The 21,536-nt window shown below is 44.1% G+C and overlaps 1 protein-coding gene across 3 annotated transcripts in view; it reads right to left on the bottom strand.

Annotated features, from left to right (window-relative positions):
- The window catches only part of DAO (D-amino acid oxidase), a 219,542-nt gene that overhangs the window by 16,789 nt on the left and 181,217 nt on the right, over positions 1–21,536 (bottom strand). For all 3 annotated transcript variants that reach the window (XR_013602555.1, XM_078667401.1, XM_078667400.1), the window contains exon 9: positions 10,480–10,672. Coding sequence is in view for 2 of the 3 variants with exons in the window: in XM_078667401.1 (XP_078523527.1) it covers positions 10,495–10,672 (178 nt within the window). In the remaining variant the exon portion in view is untranslated. The remainder of the gene's footprint in view (positions 1–10,479; positions 10,673–21,536) is intronic.

The following is a 21,536-nucleotide window of genomic DNA, read 5'->3' on the forward strand; positions in this document are numbered from 1 at the left end:
AAGGAGAGGTGGTTCTGATTAAGGCGGAGGTGGGTGGGGAGACAGTTCCAGGTCTTGGCCGCTAAATAGTCAACAAAGGGTGTGCACAAATTGCTAGCTGCATGGCCATTCAAGTTCTAGCCGGCCCTTCTCGGGGTGCATTCAAGGACAAACTCCTGTTTCTTTTGCATCAGTCAGTCCGATACACAGTCCTGCAGTCCCTGTGGCAGTCTCTACCTATTTTGGGAACAAATCATTCTGTTTGCTGCAGGTGGCAGTGGGCGCCTGTGGGGACCCTACATATGCACGAGAGAAGGGTTTGTGATTCACATGCGCAGCACGGTGGTCTTTCAAAATTCTCTGGACCAGTTTGTAAACTTAACGCCTGTGCACATTGTGGAAATCCATCAGCACAAACTGTATGCTGCCAATTCTTGCAGTATTTTGTGAGTGGTGATTGGGCTAAATGGAAGGCACCTCGGCAATGCCCAGCACTTTGATTCTCTTCAGTAACTGCATGAACATCAGTTTATGTTAAGCTATTGAAGCTCGCTGCATCAATTCTATATTAAATCAAACAGAATATTATCACTACAATTATTGAATCCCTACTTGTGGCCAATTCACAAAGTTCTTACTGGGGCTGCCCTTTGACTGGGTAGACCAGACTCTGTTGAATGTTTATCATGATTTGTCTTGGTTATGTAGAAACTGACTTGAGGACTGAGGAAGAAAGCTAACAGACCACATTCCCAAAGCTGGACCACAGAACATTTCCCCACGACTTCGTGTATTGCACCATTTGTGTGCTACGGTAAATAAATAAGCATTTTACCACTCCTGGGAGCCAAGAAAGAAACCAGGGTTTGCACACATCCATTAAGTGGCTTAAGCAGTCTTATCAAAATGTTTATCAAGGTAACATCAATATACTAAAGGCCAGTGGCGGCTGGTGGAATTTGAAAGTGGTGCGGAGTAAGAACAATTAACAATCTCTAGCTAGCGAGCTGAATGCTTTCCAGGTCCCCTGAAAACATTTCTAAACATTGTTGTAAAATGAAGCATTTTGCAGCACAATTTCTATAATAAAAAGTCACGGTGTACATTGCATATAACAACACACTCAGCAGCGCTCTCACTTTGCTTTGCTTTCAGAACAGGAACCTGCAAGAAGTGAAGGGGGATCTTATTTTCACTTCCAGCTGGGTCCAACACAAAAGCCTGACTTAAAGGGTCATCAGCGCTCCTTTTGTTGGAGAATCTTCCTGCCTACCTGGAGCCTAACACCCGGATTAGACGGCCATGGAAGGAAAAAAAGTCGCTAAGATTGTTGTTAATTCCCAAGTACTTAACAAACACTATGATTTGGTGGCAGTTGTATTACTTTATCATCCCCTGTATGAAAGAGATATGAGTGTACTATAAAAATGTCAGACATATTGGTCTGTATTAATAATTACATTAATATTAATTTATATATCACTAATTTATTTGAATACCTTTCATAGCGCTGCAAATTCAAATGTAGGATGGCAGAGCACTTTAATTCACACAGACATTAAACAATGCCTTGTGAGCGTGTAAGGAAATGTTACATGAACAATAAGGTTTACAAGGAGAAGAATCCACATATCATCCATACTGGTAGGCATTCTATATATTAGTTTCGAGAAAGACAAAGTCAGGATTTAAAACATAACACAGTGACTGAGGTTGTCTGTATTAATAGAAGACGTTATTACTATCTAGGGGACCCTTTTTATTGTAACCTTAGAATAATGCAAAATTGAAAAAAAAAACATTCTAAACCGCTGCCTTGCAATTTACATGCATATTCATGGCTCACCGTGCTAAAAGAGAGGGATTATAACTTAATGGCGAGTAAAAAAAAATGACAACAGCAGTAACCCACTGATCTGCAAAATACAAATCTGTGATTTACATGTTCAACCTTGTGCTTTGCAGCAGGCACATTAACTTTGCTACTTCATAATGAGTCAGGACTGTGACTAGACAAAACACAGATCGTTCCAGCAAGTGCTTTAGACACCAGAGTTATCTTACTATTACTATACTCTAAAATTGCTGAGCACATAAAGATTTTTATAGTAGGTGCCTTAACTACATTAGATGAATTGTAAAGAAGTTAGACTTTTGCAGCCCCCCCACTTTTTGCCCCACTTGATCTCTAATGCTAATGGTTTTTGGCTCTGACATTGCACTGAAGCCTGGTAACCATGCCCCAGTGCCTGCCAGTACTCTCTCCCAAAAATATGGTGCATGTGAACTGGTAACCCCAATTTGCAAAGACTTGAACCCCCTTTTAAGTCCCTGATAAATTGTACCGGGGAGAGGTGTGGCGCCGCGGCCAGGTTGACTGACTCTGAAATCTGGGGATCACGGTTCAATCCCCGGGGGCAGATTAGCCCAGCACCATGTGACTCTGGGCAATAGCTTGCTTAATCTTCCCGACGGCCCCCAGCGCCTAGAGACCCTAACGGGTGATGGTTCGCGCTTTACAAATGTGGATTATTATTATTATATTATTATTACCAGTGGTACCCAGGGCATGGGAGTTAAAGGAGGTCACCAGGAACTGCAGCACCAATTGTGCCACCTTGAGTGATCCAAGTAAACAGATGACAGCAGGTTTGCCATTGCAGACTGCATGAGCCGTACAAACTGCTCAAACTAGACTTTGCCCTCACCATGAGTGGCAAGGTCACAACACTATTTTGTAATATATGTCAGGCAACCAACCCTAATGGAGGCTTCCTGAGCACAGGAGGCAGGGTGCATTATAATAAAGGTGTAGACATATAAGTGCAAGCTCATATGTCTCTAAAGTAGCCTCCTTCCATTAGGGGCTACTACAAGTGTTCAGGAGCCATAGGATAACATGGGCTGGCAGTCGAGCACCCCCAGGTTGCTGTCTCCAGTATGGTTCCACAGAAAAGTGTAATGTGTGGTATCAAACAACTTGTCTCATCAAACCCGACTTTTTCCCAAAGTCAGATTTAATGTGACATGCACCCAGGTGACTACCTTAGAGGTTACCCATCTGGTTACCCAGCCTTTCCTGTGCTCTGGTTGACAGCCAAGGCAGGAATCTGACCCCCTGCCAGGAGGTATGAACATTCCTAGGACTCAGAAACAAGGGCTTGCCCGGGTGGGAGGTGTCACCTGCCTTCTCGACAGGATAGCTAGTGAAGTGGCACATCAAGGTGATGAGCTCCAAAGCTCCCACTGCCTCTCATATGCAACCAGGCTTCCTTCCAGAGGAGGAAATAGCCAACCCTCTGCCCCAGGTACATCTGCAACCCAGGCAGGCATGAAACTTCACACGGAATACTTCCCCAGAAGGCTAGCCACACCCCTAAGGTGGGCTACCTGGTCTGTACAGCCGAAGAAGGGCCATTTTGAAAAGTGTCAGAATAGAGGCTTCTGGGAAGAAAAGGTGCCACACTCCACAGGAAGGGGTCACCTCAGGGGCGGATTAGCCGCTGGGGCGAGTAGCCCATTGATTACTAACTCCCACACACCTAACGTCCCTAAATCTAGGAATTTAGGACCTCACCTGGCACCAGAACCTCATTTCTGATCGACTTGCAACAAAAGGACAAAGAAAAGACCAGTCTGTGACTTCCGGACCTGCACAAAGAAAAGGCGCCAAAGAATGCCCCTGTAGCAACCACCCTACTACAACTGCACAACTGCGACTTGTCCTGGACCAGAGACTGGTTCCAAAGCAAAGAGGAACCCTTAAAGAGCCAAAGGCAACTCCAGAACTCCCCCGGACTAGAGGTACTAGTCCCCTGCAGCCTGCAGGCAAAACCGCACCTGGACTCAAAGAGTCACTGGCTATCGGGCATGCCGTGGGAATTGCCCAAAAGTAAATGGTCTAGTGCATTATGGGAAATGTAGTCCTGACCTCCAGCAAGTTTCAGGTCGCTACAGTTTTCCCCTAGACGTCTAAGTGACCGAAGGCTGAGCTTGCCGCTGCCAAGGCTTGTTGGAGGCCAGTCTGGCTACCACTACCTTTGTTCGACATTGTACCTCGAGGGAACCCTGCAGCATCTTCAATCCTATGCCTCTGTGGGCTGTTGTTGACATTTTGTACCCTTTTCCTCACCAGCACCATCCAAGCCTGGTCTAGTGGCTTAGTGGACTGATGTGTCCACTGTAGGCGCGTCTGTTCGACCTAATGGTGACATGTTCAGATCCCAGTGGGTCCACTCAGCTTTTCATCCTTCTGAGGTCGATAAAATTAGAGCCATTGATTTGGGTAACAATAAACATATGTTATTAAGCGCCACAATACCCTTGGGTGAATGTGCACTTTACAAATACACAGGTTATGTTAAGCAGTAAAACCAGCAACTGCAACTCCTGTTATTCAGCACCAGGAACAGGCAAGACTAATCTGCACCCAGGCCCTATGAGACAGGTAAAAATAAACTGACTGTCAGAGCCTGGTACTAGGACCCGTCTCACCTTACTCCCCCAGTGGTTTCCACTGAACTCGACCTGCTAGTGACCGTCTTATCACAAGTGTATTTTCCTATTGACCGCAATGTCATAGTTTTGGCAAGATTGAAATGTACTCATTTATTTTCCCTTTAAAAATCCACAATTTTTGTTATACTTATCCGATTATCTTCATTTTGGAATCTAAATTTATATAACAACGTGCTTTATTTTTTTAAATTTTTCGAATCATGTAAATTACTTATCGTCCTTGTTGGCACTTCAAAATGCTTAACCTGTGTTCCTCTAGTGAAGCTTGACTGCATTGTGCCACACTACCAGGAGTGAGATAGGGATTTATTAGTATGAATCCAGAGGACCTATTTGGGGTATCGTGCGATTATTGCATAGTGAAGACTACATGAATGAAATGATATTTATAAAGCGCAACTGTGACCTAAAAAGGTATCCTGGCACTGATCACGCCAAGAAGGCAGCAGAGTCAACTGCTGGGCTGGTCAGGAGTACACCGACCTCACAAGGTTTCAGACTCATGAGCTTTCAAAGCCGTAGTTTACACAGTGAAGAGGGTCTGCATGCCTCTAACAATGGGGATTGTAGACCCTACATTCTGCAAGACCCATTGTGGTAGTGAATAGCATTGTAAGAAAACAAAAGAGAACAGCAGAAAAAGTAACACTATATGTGTTTTTCTAGACACACAAACGACCTGTTTACAAATACACGTCATCTAACCTAAATGCTATATGTACCCAATCTATTCCAAAGCACCTTGAAATATATGAGGTCAGGATAAGCACTGGACATAGAAGAAATCATTTTTGCACAGCACACATTCTAAGTTCATGTACGTCAAGGTGCACTGAAGTACATGCACTCAGTCCTAGTTGGGGTGAGATAAGCTAGAATGAGGCAAGGGAAATGTTATCCTGCTGTGCTCCATCGTGTTCCCTGGTGATGTAGACGCAGGTAGTAACGACCAGTACGGATCTCTCAAGATGCTGAAAACAGAGACACATATCAATTCAGACGTATGTGCACTGTATCTGTTTACAGCATACACATGATCCAGTGTCACAGAGTCATGCGTTGTGAGCTTCGAACTCCAACCTCATGATTATGTGACGTCAGGTCCCACACTCACTGTCTGGTTGGCCCCCCACAAGGAAGTACTCATTCAGCCTTCATCCTGTTCCTGTGTACACCTCTCACCATTTCCCATCTCGTGAGAGGGTGGGTGTGGGTCTGGGAGGCAGGTAAGTGATTCTTGCTGACCCGACCCCACGCCGTTGGGATGAGTTTAAAAAGAGTGAGGTAGTGCCAGAGTCAGGTAGTGAGGTAGCGTCAGAGTCACCAGATGAGTTATATGCAGTCTTGGGGAATACAGGGCTGGTGCACTGAGTGCCCGTGGCCACTTTGAAATGTGACACTTTTGCGCATCAATAGTGGATGGCACCCCCAAGAATTGCAAGCCAAGGACTTAGGTTGCTTAGCCTCTTAAAAAACATGTTAGCTAGCACATGTACACTATTGCATTTGCCACTGAAATCTGCATGGCTGGCTGTCGAGACACGTTACAAGCTCACAGGTGTTGTTTTAACAGAAAATGGATGGTAATTGCTAGTAGCAAATACCATCCACATGACCCAGCAAATTGGATAGGTGGAGTCCCAAAGGTCAAAGAAAGCAGTGGCACATGTCACACCCCTCGTGCAGTATTGCCTCACCATTACGAGTTTCACATGTAAAAATGGAGGCTAATGATGCAATTTTCCATTGTAAGGAAAATGCCTCTGTTTGTGCGGTCACCCCCAAGTTTTCAACTGATGCTGCTAACCAGACCTCAATGCCAGTGCCCAGACCCTAAAGTGTATGTTGAATTGACTATACCCAATTAGAAATGACTAATTTACCAGTAAGTTCCCTAGTAAATGGTACCCAAGTACCCAGGGCATGTAAGTTAAAGGGGTACTCTATGGCTGCAAGCACTGGTTGTGCTACCCTCAAGGCTCCCCAAGGTAATCCGGTCCCCTAGTCTGTAACAGCAGATTTGGAGAGTAGTCCTGCAGTGCTAGCCTGACTGTGCCATCAAAAGCAATGGCAAAGCCACCACTTCCAATGTACATGTGTGAAGTCAACCCTCTGGCAGGCCTACAAAGGTCTAAAGGCAGGCTGCAATGTAAGACACAAGCAGGTCATATACTTTACATGTCCTGACAGTAAAGCGCGCAAAACTACTGTTTTTACTGTGGAAAGACTTGGTCGCTCAATTGGCAAGTGCAGGGATGCATGCTGACCCCTCTCAATAAGCCCGACTTGTATCTCAAGTTGAAATGAATGTAATTTGTTGCAGTGTGTAGCTTTAGTGAAACTGCCACTTTGTTGCCTTTAAAACACCTGTGCCTTCCCGAGCACACATGAAGCCTGTTCCACAAGACATCTTTTTGCTCACTTGCAGAGGCGTGCCAATGACTCTCAGGAAGGAGAACTATGAGGGATTGTGAGACAGGGAGGTATTACCTCCCTACTGCATTCAGCCACCTTTATAGGGCAGATGAGTAACAACAGGGGTGAGGGCTGCCCCGATGTGGAGGTAGACAGACTGGGACAGAGAGCAGAGAGGGGAAACCAGTTTCCGCAGGGGCGTGTAGCACTGAGGTAGCTACACCCCAGGGTGGGCTAGTGAGGTCTGAACACCAAGAGCAGGGTCTCGCTAGCCACAGTCCACAGGAAGTGGTCACCAGGTGGGAGGGAACTTGGTAGCCCATTGGCTACTGACCGCAACCTGCCCTGAGGGAGCTTTGCAAGCATGAAGGGGGCACCCCTGGCTTCCAGACCTCAGATCTCGACCAACTCAGAAAAAGCACCAAAGAAGGACTGCGCAGATGCAGTGAGAGATGAGAAAAGAGAGGATACACTTTTGAAGACTGCACCTGTTTGCTATTGAAGAGAGGGATTGTGAGCTCAATTAAGCAAAGGAACTCCAAGGGCGAGATGAATGTCCTCCTGGTTGCAGCACAGGGACACAACAGCTGAAGAAGCTTGCTGGGGCAAGTTGTGGCCTGGAGTCTTCAAGCTACTACCACCACTGCCATATAGCACCAATGACCAAGACCTGAAGCACAGAGTTGCACCTGAGTAAGCTGAACTTGGGAGTGCTGTCGAAGAGTCACTGGAACCCTCAGAAGGCAAGCTATTGACTCAGGAAGGATTTGCCTGTGACCGCGGCAACCGGCGACTGGTAGTCCAGTGGTGACTGAACTTTGGCCAGACCAGAGAGGACTTTGCAGGACGTTGACCCTGCAAATGGGCCCCCCTCTCCACCTTCGTGTACTGGGAAACTCCTGCAGGATAGTTCCCATGGACTGCGCCACATCCACAGCATCCTTCATCAATTGCATTATGGATAAAGAGCCTGGAACTGCTTCTTCTGTGAAGGTAACTGTTCGTGGGGACCTTAGTGGTCTCCCTGACTAGCTCCCTGCAGAGTTGGATGCCCTAAGTACTTCTAAGCAACCGCAGTAACAATCACCTAAGATTTCCTTGAAAAAGTTTCTAAGTGGCCAATTCCTTGACTTGACAAGGCGTGTTCGCGGTTGAGTGAAACTGCACTGATTTATTTTTGCTTGCAAAATTTATATCTCCTGAACCCTGAGGTGGATCTTTTTTGTTCTAGTGTCAAGATTCTTATAAAAATTCAGCACATTTTTATAAACTGGTGTTGGATTTCTTGAGTGTTGTGTTGATTCCTTCTTCAATTGTTTTGGTGCAGTTTAAATGTTTTACCCTGTTCCTCTGTGTAGGACTTGCTACTCAGTGCCACTGCTACCCAGGGTTGAAATGAGGATTTTACAGACGAAACCTACAAGACATAAAGTGTATTCTCCATTCTTAAATGTGAACTACAAAATTATGTTATTTTTTCCTGCAAAATTATGGAGGTTTGACTTGAAATATGTTTGGAAAAAACTGCTGGGCCAGTGCAAAACTTTACACAACATGTAATGCTGAATTGAGTACAAATTTGCATTTGCGCCTAAGGCAACATTACCAGCCAGCTTACAATGAGTGCCTAATTTTGTGACAACATTTTCGTAACATAGTCACATGTACATGGACTGATTTAGAACCTTCCATAGACGACAAAACCCTATGAAAACCTATAAAAGGAGTGGCAAGTTCAAATTTAAAGAACACACTGAAAACAAACCAAGGTTCATCTGCCAACTGACCTGCTGCTGGTTTATGGAGATAGATAACCAAAGATAACAAACAAACATTCATACAAAAGGAATGTTATATTCATCTAAGCTCGCTAGCAAATAATTAAATGGCAGGTGGAATTACACCAAACCATGCCTTCTTTAATTTGTGCAACCCCCGAAAAGAAACAACCTTACTACATTTAGTTGCAGACAAGGGGTTAATTTCTCCCACCTAATCAGGTTATACTCCGAGGCATCTTTCTGAAAAACACTGTCATGCCCTCCTCCTGCTAAGAGCCCCCACATATTTAACTACACACTAGTCTGATATTTCCATACCAAGAAACGAGGAGATAGAACAGTTCAAAACTGCCAGGAGGCAGAAACAAAGTTTCTATTTCAGTGCGTCTCCTGGACTCATTCACAAGGAGGGACATCTGCCGCTCAGAATTATCTTAAAATAGTCAGATTTACAAATATGACCACCTTAATATTTTTTTCAATGCTTGACAACTTTATAGGGGGTTCTTTTTCATGAACAAAAGAGGCCCACAATACTTGTTATTCTCGGGGAATTTCATACATTGGTTTTATATTATCACTATGGCGATCATAATCAGCATTTACTCCCTGGATTCTTGTCCTGTTGCCTTTGTGTAAAAAAATACGTAGTAACATTATACATTTTTAAAGAAAGAATAACATAATTTCCATGGCTACTGTCCTGGATGTAGACCCAAATATGTACCTGGAGAATGCACTATGTTGTTGGCCTGGCCAATCTTCAAGACAAAGTCATAAATATATTTTAACTGTGTATTTAGAAAAAAGGTAATCTTGGACCAGGTGTTATTTTAATTATTCATCAACACATATTTAATCATGCTATTACTGTACTGTAATTATTCAAAAACATGTCTGTTACTTAGTAATGTATTATATTATGATACTGTCTACCGCACTTTTCCCTAGCCCTATATTCCCTCACCTTTTTTATATACAAAATGTTCTGGTTCTTATAGGATTTGCTTAGTCTGCCACACAAGTGAGCTTGAGCCAAGGAAAATATTTTAGAAGCCCAAGCTTGTACCCTCTATTGTAGAATTTGAATTATTTCCAACCAGGCCGTGAATTGATGGTGGGTGCATAATGTTTATTGTCCTGAGGAAGAATCTACTCAAGCAACTGGGGTTGAAACATCGACTAATCAAAACATTCGAAGTGCCATCCAGGAGACTTTGCCTTAACAAGGATGTATAATGTTTCCTATAAGCATCCTCTAGTACGAACTATGGGGCTGATTAGGATGGCGGACTGGCGGAAAGCCCTACCTCCACGTATCCGACGGGCTCCTTGAACCCGCCGGTGCTGCGGAGGGCCTCCACATCTCTACAATGGTGTCCGCCAGGTACCGCCGAAGGGATTAGGATAGTCCCTCCCGCCAGCCTTTCCATGGCAGTTCACCCGCCATTTAAAGGCTGCCGGGGATGGATATTGAGGGCCCGTAGCGGACCCCCTGCACCCTGGGCTATTTTCTTTGGGTGTGAGTCTGCCCTCCTTCCCAATCAGGCCCTATGTAATTTGGAGACATTTTTGTGTCAATTACATTTTGTGTTTTTTGGTTCACATAATTTCACTTGGTCACAACTCACATACACTGCGTTGTCACGCTTCCTTCCTGGAATACCTTCTTTACATGTAAATATTGTTGTCGTTGGAAAAAAAATCTTTATTAAATACATGTGATAAAGTCTACTATCACATTTAAACTTGGATTGTTTGCCTGTCATTTCAAGGAACTAATTACCCAGATAGGACTGAATCAATGTTTATACCCATGATGAATCAAGATAATGAAACAACATCTGTGCACTTCACATACTCTGAGACTTGGAACAAGTTTGCAGCAGCCTTCCCAAATTGCGTTGTGGTCGTAAGAGCTGTTCGCTTCACTCCAGTTCCCCACCTGATATATTCCCCCCAAAGTTACAAGTTGGCTCCTGCAAGACAAGGTGGGAGAAACATTGTTAGTCAAAATCCTAATGATGGTTAAATCTTTTGTTACAGGTGATACAATATTTTTTACTCTGAAAACCAGGTTGCAGCAATCCTTTGTTTTTGCGACAGTGCTTGCAAGTCATATTCTAGTGGAGACAAGAAGACTTGATTACAGCCGAACACATTCTCTAGTGCCTCAAACCTGGTTTTCATTTTACTGGCCACAGCCTTAGTACAACTTGGTTTCAATTGCATAAAATAAATTAGATTGTAACTCTGCAGAGCACAAACTGCTACTCTTTAAGGGGTTTCCCTTGTGCTGGCATAAAAAGGTCGCTACTGATTAAGAAGGAGGGACCTAGATGGAAAAGATAAAGATCATTGTTTGAGATTCCAATAAAATGGAATGGAGTGAGACATCATATACGTATTGGTGTGGTTAGGAGAGGAGAGGGAGAGAGATAGAGGGAGGGGGGGAAATAGAGCAGCCACCCATGGTGGTACACTAAACTTTAGCAAAGTGTTGTGAGAAGATTAAAGGGGGTAGAGAAGAAATTAATTCCTTGACTTATGCTTAGAAAAATGCGAACAATGTAGTAGAACCAAAATCTACAAGTCTTTCTTCGAAAACTCATAATAGGTGCTATTTATTGCACACAATAAATAACATACCGAAGGGGATCTTTATTTATCTATTTGGAAAGGGGAGGCACTCTTAATCATAACATTCTTCTTCCTTTCCTCAATAGTAACGTTGCCCTCAAATAGTCAATCAATTTAGTAGTTCAAATATCAGAAAAATGTAGTTTCCACACCATTTGGAAATTCTTTTCTTAACTCATTATTCTTCATCTGCTATTCTTACTCAACAAACACTTCAGCCAACGCATTTCTTTCCTACCTGGAACGTTTTCAAGGCTGTAATACTGGACATATCACTAGTCAAAATACACTCAACAAATTACTAACTTACATAGACACACAATAAAAAACTGGTCAATTATTTGACACTTCTGCAATTTGAACCTAATTCCATTTTTTGCATTCTTTTATACAATGTTTGTTAGTTCTGGAAATCTGTTTTTTGTATGAGATATTTTTATGTGCACATACAAAACCTCACCTTGGAACAGAAATAGACACAACAATGTACAGAACTAAATATAATATGATAAAATGACAGAGGAACATTCAGTATCTTGATATGCCATGCACATAGTACAGTAATTCCTTTTATTGTGACTTAACACTTATTTGCCTATCCTATGGATTAAATAATCCAAGTCTGTTATTATCTTAATTCACTATTGTATCCTACAAACCAGTTTTCAATTTTCTTGTGACAAATGTAGTGTTAAGGTGTGTACATACCAAATTCTAGTGTGTTTAAGATTCCACTGTGCCACCGTCATTAACAAATAAAGAATAAATATCCAGTGAAGGATAATAGTTATGCACCCTTAGATTAAAGAATATGAAAGTTCTTCACTTATTTATTTTCACACTGCTTTGTCTCTTGTTTCGAGGGACGAAGCATTCATTGGTGCAGCAGGTGCAGTGCACTGGGGCCCAGAAGCCAGAGGGGCCCACTGAACCCTGATTATTGCGGTATATTATTGTTCAAACAGCAGACACAGGGCCCACTTCTGTCTGTGCAATAGGGCCATGTCACACTGGCTACGCTACTGCTTGTTTCCTGTAGTTTTCCAAATATTATGTTTTGTCTCTTCTTTCATGTAGTTATAGAAGTATAGTCAAATATAAATGTAATAAGTACATGAAAAAGCTTTTTTTTTTAAAACAAAGTCACCAAGATTATGTATGGCCTCTGATATGATCCTCTCGCCTCTTAGTGGACGTAGCAACATATATCGCATTTAGGTGGCCTGATTTTCTCTCACAAAAAGGGTTATGAGCATATATAGCAAGTATCTATACATTCTCTACATCGATGGATATACAGATAGACCTTATATCATGATCTATTGCATACAAGAATATGGGAAAGCTGCCCTTTGACCTACAAACAGTACGCAGCCTACGTGAGCATTCTGCACGTAGTCCGCCTACATGTTTTCATAATGCATCTCCAATGAGAATTTGCACTAAAAGTCTGCATAAGCTTAAAATACCACGGTCTATAAATATATAGGTTTCTCCCCGGTCTACTAGGTGAAAAGACACAGAAAATGAACCAAGTCAGTTGTGGTCCAGGTGGCAACCCACATAATGGTCCTCTATATTGGTTGCCCTATTTATATGCCAGAATCGAAAAACACTGTAAGCATCTGTTCGTAGTGTGTAGTGCTGTAGATTCACATGCTAGTGATACTGCTGCCATCTAGTGTTGGGATCAGACATTTGCAAGATGTTCTTCTTTGAATAAGTCATTGGAGTCATGAGGTATAGGGTAATTTGTCCCTTAGCTGGCAATGCGCAAGGACACGACTCCATGTTAGATCGTTTTTCACACAGTGGGTGAGAGTAGCCATGAACTGGTCAGAGTACTCAGTGTGTTAAACACTCACACAGCGGGTGAATGTGGTCATGAAGTGGTAAGAGCAGTTAGTGGGGTACACATGTGCAGTGCAAGAAAGAGTTTAATGAAAAAAGAAAATAGATCTGTGCTCAGAGCCACACTATTTCAGGAAGGAGGGTAGGCACATGTAAATCTACAGCACTACATGCTACACACCGATCCTTACAGGGTAATTAACGTTTTCCATTCGTACCATGTTTTGCTGTAGATACACATGCTCTGCATAGACTGTAAAGCAGTACCTTTCCATAAGCGGTGGATCGTGTGTAGATGATGCAGATGTTCTAAATAAGTTCCTTAGGACAGTCTGCCCAACCATAGCCTGTTGTCTAGATAGAATCGAGCTAAAATATTCGCACAATAGTCTTTAGTGAACATGTGTGGGGCTCACCACATAGCTACTTTACATACGTCAGCTAGGGGGTTATTTCCGAGGAAGGCCCTATGGGAGAGTTCTGTTGACTTATGATAGCAAGTTTGGATACACCTGATCATCCATGTAGCAGTGCCAGCCTTATATACACGATGGCCCTTATAAGGTTTTACAAAGGCTAAAAATAGCTGGTTTATTTTACAGGAAGACTTGGTTCTGTCTCTGTAATATAGTGGAGCGCATTTTACATATAGGATGTGGAGAGCTCTCTCTGCAACCAGGTCTGGTGGGGAATAGAACCTTGGAGCTCTATTGTTTGGTTAAGGTGGAAATGGGAAACTACCTTAGGTAGAAATGTAGGGTTAGGTCTGATTACCATCCTGTCCTTGTGGACATAAATTAAGAGTTTTTGTATTGTGAGAGCTTGTAGCTCACTAATGTGTCTAAGAGAGGTGATTGTGATGAGAAAGGCCACTTTCCAGGACAGGTTCTGAAGGAAGTTAAGAGTGTTATGGCTCAAAAAGGGTCCAGTCTAGTGAGGACTATGTTAAGATTCCATATTGGGGGCAGGGGGACGCTAGGAGGAATGAACCGTTTGAGGCCATTCATGAAGGCTTTAACGAGGGGTATGTGGAAGAGGGCAGAATGTTCTCTATTTTGCTTGTAAGCTGCTACAGCTATTAAGTGGAGGAGTATGTTGGTATAGGCTAGACCTGAATTTTGGAGATTTAACAAATAGCAGACGATATCCTGGAATGAAGGTTTAAATGGGTCCATGTGTTTGGGAATGGAGTAATGGACAAACATTGTCCACTTAGCAGCATAGCAGACACATGTGGATGGTTTTGAGGGTTCTTGTAAGATGTCCATGCACTCCTGCCAGAAATGCAGGTAGCCAAACTCCAGGAACGTAGGTTGCTAGATTGAGCTGTCTGTGGTCTTGGTGCCTGATCAGTCGTTGGTTTCTGGTGAGAAGGTCCAGCCCAATAGGGAGCTTTTCTTGATGACTGACTGACATCTCAAGGAGTGCAGAGTACCACGTCTGTCCCTACCAGATGGGAGGCTTGAGTGGTCTCCACATCTTCTGCACTGCAAATGAAGAAACTAAAAAATGCAAGCCAAGATCCCTGACAAGTTCATACATTGTACATTGCCCATGGACTGTGGGTGTGCGTATATGAGGGTGAAGCTTGGGCATTTTGCATTCTCGAGGGTGACAAAGAGGTCTATGTGTGGAGTGTCCCAACACTGGAAGCGGTGGAGCAAGACCTGCGGGTGGAGTTGCCGCCCATGGATTATTATTTTTTATTGTTATTTTACAGAGTTTTATATAGAGCGAACTTGACCCGAAGGTATCGGGTATCAGAGCGCTTTACATAGCACCAATTAGCGTTACATGAGGACACATTCATTTTTTTTGTTAGGCAAGGGGAGATTAAGTGATTTGCCCAGAATCACAGGATGTTCAGCGTTGTTGCCGTGACTCAAACCGAGTTCCCCAAATACGAGGTCGACCGCCCTAGTCGTTAGGCCAACTCCTCTCGCCAAATGCTTCCTAATTAGCAGGTCTGGAGGTACTCTGCCATTAAATTAATGCAGTGACAGCGTGTCTAATGCCAAATGGTCAAATGGTTTACGCTGACAGGGAGAGGAAGGGAGAGTGGATGCTGGCTTGTATTGAATGAGTGGAAGAATTGGCCTTGAGAGCAAGAAGAATCATCAAAGGCTTGAGGTAGTTGTTGAGGGGTCCCGCTGGTGAGAGGACCACACTCCTTGCACTGTGATCTCATCTCAGTGAGAGCTCCAACCGACTTAAGAAGCCTCATTGATAATGGTGACTTGTGGGATTGGGTCCAGAAAAGGCCTGCCCTGCAACAGATTGTTGCTGCTCCACCACTGCAGACAACGATGTATGCTAGTCTCCACCAACACAAGGTGCGCCATCTGACACTCCTCCTGTGCCCATAGTGCCAAGACGCACTGCTGCATCAGATGCATGTGTAGTCGGGCCTGGGCCACAATGGTGATACATGAAGTCATTAAAGCCATGTGGCGCGTGACTGTGGGAGTATGATGTCGCTGAAAAAGAGGTACGAGCTGCTGGACAGCTGAAACCCTATGGGGACTGGGATAGGCTTTGCCTGCAACCAAACCGAGTACCACCCTAAGAAAGGGTTGGAGGTGTAATTTTGTGTCTTTTATGATGAGCCCGAGGCTCTGGAGAAGCCAGATGGTCGTCTGGGTATGGGCTAGGCATTGTTGTCAGCTTGCATTCTTGATCTGCCGGTTTTCGAGATAGGGGAAGATGTAAATTCCTCCTCCGATGGTCGGTGACCACTGCCAGTCACTTGGTGAAAACCCTTGGGACAGTGGTAACTCCGAACGGAAGCACTCTGAACTCGTAATGGCAGCCACCTACCACGAAGCGGAGTTAGCGTCGGAGGACGGAATGAATGAAGATGTTAAAATAGGCGTCCTTGATGTCTAATGCCACCATGTAGTCGCCTTGTTGAAGCAGAGAGATGACATCCTGCGGCGTCATCATATGAAAATGTTCAGAGAGGATGTATCGGTTGAGGGGTCTGAGGTCCAAGAGGGAGCGTCTGTAAGCATGGGGAAAACCTGTACGGTAAATAAATTACCAACCGTAATTAGAGTTGTGACACGTTGATTTACTCCTCCGTAGCCAAATTCTTTCTTTGGTTCCTTATGATAACATGGGGTCTAAATGTTCATTGGTTTGGTTTGGTCCGTGTGATTTCAGGGATAATTGCAGAATAAGTGGAACTCCTGACAAACTCCTTTCTTCTTCCAGCTGGGAGCATTGCCAAATCGGAGCCTCTCATAAGTAACAGAGGCAAGTGAACCAGGTTTAGAATTCAGAAAGCTTCTTCATCCTAACAAAGCTCTGGAATAGTTCTTTCACTTCTCATTTAGTCTTTTTAATTTCATCTTTTATTTTATTCTTCCTCTTTTTTTCTACTGTGCAAACGTTTTATCTCCAGACTTCCGAAACATTTCCTTACTCTTGTGTCAAGCCCATTACACTTACATCCATCTTCCTCTTACTCTAGCACTTTCCATTAGCCTTCTCCTTTGTTCTTTGGGATTGTATGCCTTATCCCTTATGTACCTTGACCAGAGATAGCTCAACCTAAATTAATGTTTCAACAAACAATATAAAAATAAAAACATGTGAAGTCAAAAACGACACCTTTAAAATTCTGTTCCCATTTTCCTTTTTAACAAACACTGTGTTAAATCACATTTCCATCCCATACAAACCAAAAGAAAACAACTGTGCTTAATTGCTTTGTGATCCTGTGTTCCCCCACCCTTCCTCGTTCCTCTTGGTCTCACTAGTTTACTTCCCTGCCACCCTAACAGTGTAACCAGGCATCCACCTGTGTGAACCACACCATTCCATGAGCATGGCAGGAGCATGGCACCTCTCACATACAGCTTTCTGGAGGGAGGCGTTGCGGCTGAAAGTGGGGCTGAGTTGCTCAATGCAGAGAATGTGCCTGCGAGGTGGTATGTTGCGGAGGGGAGTGAGGGGGGGGGGGGTGGAGTCAACAGTCTGCCCCCCCCACAGGTGTCATGTGATCGGGAGAAGGCAAGGGCAGTTACTGTTCGAAGGTGGAGGCCCCTTTACCGGAACCTCCCTTCTCCCTGCCTTGTTGTTGCCTCTGTAGGCACCTCTCCAAGTGGTGACTGGTGTTGGAAGGTCTGCTGATGCCTCTGGTAGGAGGGATTAGGTTCTGAGGAGGTGGCCTTGGAGCCTGTCCTACTGGTACCTTTGAAAGCAGCCCCTAGGGGTTGAAGCCTGAAGGGCACCCATGGGCTTGGCGGTATCCATGGCCTTCTTCATTTTCTTCACCATCTGGTCAACCTATAGGTCAAAGAGGTGTTAACTATGGAAGGGCAGGTTAACCAGATGCTGTTGGACCTTGGGTCTAAAGCCTGAGAAATGGAGCCACAAATGGCACCTGATCATGGCACTAATGTTAGCCATCGGCGAACGTCAGCCATGCCGAAGGCACAGCAGATGGTGCCTTTGGAGATAGTCTTTCCCTCTGCCACAAACTCTTCCCTGCTTTTCTTAAACTCATCTGGGAGTTACTACTTATTTTGATATCAATACACATATATGTAGTGAATCTTTAAATATGTATATGTAGGTAATGTGTACTGCCCATATTTTTACATATAGCACTGCACATCAACAACATACACACACTATTGAATATGAGACCCGACCCACGACAAAAGCCTACCTCAGATCCCTGTGACAACTGGGTGGCCGAGTGGTCAAGTAACAGCAACACAGGAAGGACCTGGACAATTGTGTTTAAGATGGAATTGGTGGTGGGACCCTGATAAAAAGGTGAGTTTTCACTTTTTTTGTTTTTTGATTCTGCTAGTCCGAGCTTGGAGGTTTCCCCGCCACAGTTGTCTTGACGGAAAGGCACATAGTCATCGGGACGATGCGAATCTTGGCAGGACTCCCTCCAACAGCCGTTTCTGCCTTTGATGCCTTTGACAGGGTAGAAAAATGTTGGCGGAGGTGGCAGGGCTGCGCTGGTCTTCCCTCCAGTGACAAACAAACATCTAAATCGAGCAGGCGACAGCCAAGGCGGCGGGCGGGAAGACCGGGGGAAAAGCGACAGCTGGACCAGTCCAGCCAAGATCTAAATCAGGCCCTTAACCTTTTTGATTGTGAAAAGTCTCATTCTTTGCAATAGGCCCAGACCTGCCCATTGTTGGTTTTTAAAGTTAGAGCCTGTGTGTCTCATGCAACCTTAATGTTAAAAGGAGCAGACTATATTCACATGGTTACCCTTGACATATTTCTTTTAGGAACACTATATGAAGCCTAATTAGTCTGCAAGGGCCCTAAAGGACGGGATACAATTTGCAATTCTACCTGACATTTTGTAAATATTTTTAATTTTGATTATAATACTTGATTGTGCATTAAGTAACTTTCTGTTTTAAAGAATTAACACTAGTTGGGCATGGATTTATTGAGTGTTAAAGTTATGCATTGCTGTATTCTAGATTTCTAGCGAACAGAATCTCCCTGGGTCAACCTTGGACTGCTCTATCTAGTTACCCTTAGAAGCAAGTGTTGAAAAGGGTATATGGTCCCAGATTTTAGGGTCTACAGAGGCCCTAGGACACCAGAGGTCAAAGACCCTCATTTGATACAGTTTGGGCTATTACCTCCCGACTACCCTTGGACTTCCTGACCTGGATTCTGCATATAAAATAGGAATGGCCTTTACATTGTGATCTCTCTGACAAATACAATGGGAAGCATTTTTCCAATGAAAACTCCTTGCCAAACACCGTAGGAAGGGACTTTACATTGTGAACCTTCTGAGCAGCTTGGTCAAGTTTTCTATCTAGCGCCAAGACGCCTATGGGCATTTGTTACGCTTTACAAATCCATAATCAAATCAAATCAAATCACAAACGTAATAGGATGATGCCTTACATTGTAAACTCTCTGACAAAAACATTAGTTAAGGGTTTTTCTTGAGAACCCTCTTTTGAATACAATAAAAATGTTTATTACACTGTGGATCAGTAGCGGTTGGTGGTGGGAGTAGCTGCAGGGTGGTGATGTGGGGAGGGGCAGGGTGGGGTGTAGTAATCTATGGATTATGGAGGATTACAGGTAAGTAAACATATAAATAAATAAAACGAATTTCGTTGCATGCACTGCATCGCATTTGGGGATGCAGTGCACGCAACGAAATTCGTTGCATTTTTTATATGTTTACTTACCTGTAATCCTCCGTAATCCATAGATTACTACACCCCATTCTGCCCGTCCCCACGACACTGCCCGGCAGCTAGTCCCACCACCGACCGCTACTGCTGTGGATGCCATGGCAAACATCATTACCATAGAAAGAGATTTTACATTTTGAACTCTATGACAAATACAATATTAAAGGCTTTAATACTGTGAACTCCCTACCAAATGCAAAAGAAAGGGGTTTAGTAGAGGGGCCCCTTGTTAGGTCTGGTAACAGTAAATTCCAGAGGGCACAAGAGGTAGATATCATGTCAATATCAATATATAGTTTGAGTCTGCCTAAAATGTTTGATGGGTCTCCTTAGGCATGGACAACATATTCATCTTTATGTTAAAGCCAATCATCTTCCTTTATTAATTTTTAAATGAGGTGGCAAAGGCAGTAGGCCTCTCATTGTACACTGTGAATGAATTGACAAAGCTTGTAGGTATGATCATGCAGTTTGTGAACAGCTATGTGTTGCAGCAGGACCATGTAATGGGAATTGGGGATTTTTAAGGTTAGATCCTATTAGTGCACATACTGACACCACATAGGTAATGAGAACAGACTAGATAAACCATGTTATACGCAGCCTATAATATTTCTTTAAAAGTAAGTGATTTGCCACCTGCAATTCATCAGAACCCCTTTAGGAGGAGTTTCAATTTGCAACTCGACTTGAAATCTTGTAAATATTTGTAATGTTGAGCATAGTATTTAGCTATGTGTTCAGTGTGGTACTTTCCCCTTTTAGCAAACCATTGACTGGACATTTGATTCATTGTTTTTTTTTGTTGCTGCTGAGTTTTGATTCCTTCAATCAGTTTTGGACAGCGTTGCCTCGTTAGATTCAAATGTCAAAATAGGAACTTAGCCTCCAGTGTTAGAGACAAACACCGAGGCTCTAGGAGAAAGTCATCCACTGATGCAATTGGGGTCAAGTAACTACCAACCACCCAGGGACATCCAGAACCAGAATTATCAAATACAATACGATGGTATTTGGCATTGTGACTTCTCTGGTAAATACAATTCGAAGACATTTTTAATTGCGAACTTCTTCCCACACCACAAGAATGAGTTTTACCGTCAAGTCAAGTCAGAATTTATATAGCGCACTACATACCCATAGGGTCTCAAGGCGCTTGAGGAAGGGGGGGGAGGTTTACTTATCGAATATCCATGTTTTAAGTTGTTTTCTGAAGGCTAGGTGGTTTTGAGTAAGGCGGAGGTGGATGGGAAGGGAATTCCAGGTCTTGGCCGCTAAGTAGGAGAAGGATCTTCCTCCCATGGTGGCTTTGTGGATGCGCGGAACAGCGGCGAGGGCTTGGTTGGACGAACGCAGCTGGCGGGTGGGGGTGTAAAAGGAAAGGCGTGTGTTGAGACAATCAGGTCCAAGTTCGTATAGGGCTTTGTGTGCGTGGGTGAGGAGACGGAACGTTATTCTCTTGTTGACGGGGAGCCAGTGAAGGTCTTTCAGGTGGGCGGAAATGTGGTCTGTGCGGGGGATGTCTAGTATGAGTCTGGCTGAAGCATTTTGGATGCGTTGGAGTTTTTTCTGTAGTTTCGCGGTGGATCCTGCGTAGAGCGTGTTTCCGTAGTCCAGACGGCTTGTAACCAGTGCGTGGGTGACCGTTTTTCTTGTTTCGGTGGGGATCCAGTGGAATGTTTTTTTGAGCATGCGTAGGATGTTGAAGCATGAAGATGAGACGGCGTTGACTTGTCTGGTCATCGAGAGTGAGGAGTCCAGGATGATGCCCAGGTTCCGTGCGTGGTCCGTCGGTATGGGTGCTTTTCCTAGGGCCGTTGGCCACCAAGAGTCGTCCCAGGCGGAAGGGGATGAGGACTTCCGTTTTGTCCGAGTTCAGTTTCAGACGGCTGTGCTTCATCCACTCGGCTACTTCTTTCATCCCTTCGTGTATGTTGGTTTTGGCGGTCGTTGGGTCTTTGGTGAGTGAGAGGATCAGCTGAGTGTCATCAGCGTAGGAGATGATGTTGAGGTTGTGTTGACGTGCGATGGTTGCGAGGGGGCTCATGTAGACGTTGAAGAGGGTGGGGCTGAGTGATGATCCTTGCGGGACGCCGCAGATGACTTCGGTGGCCTCTGACTTAAAAGGGGGGAGGCGGACTCTCTGAGTTCTTCC

The sequence above is a fragment of the Lissotriton helveticus genome, chromosome 11 (genome assembly GCF_964261635.1).
Source record: "Lissotriton helveticus chromosome 11, aLisHel1.1, whole genome shotgun sequence".
Lineage (NCBI taxonomy): Eukaryota > Metazoa > Chordata > Amphibia > Caudata > Salamandridae > Lissotriton > Lissotriton helveticus.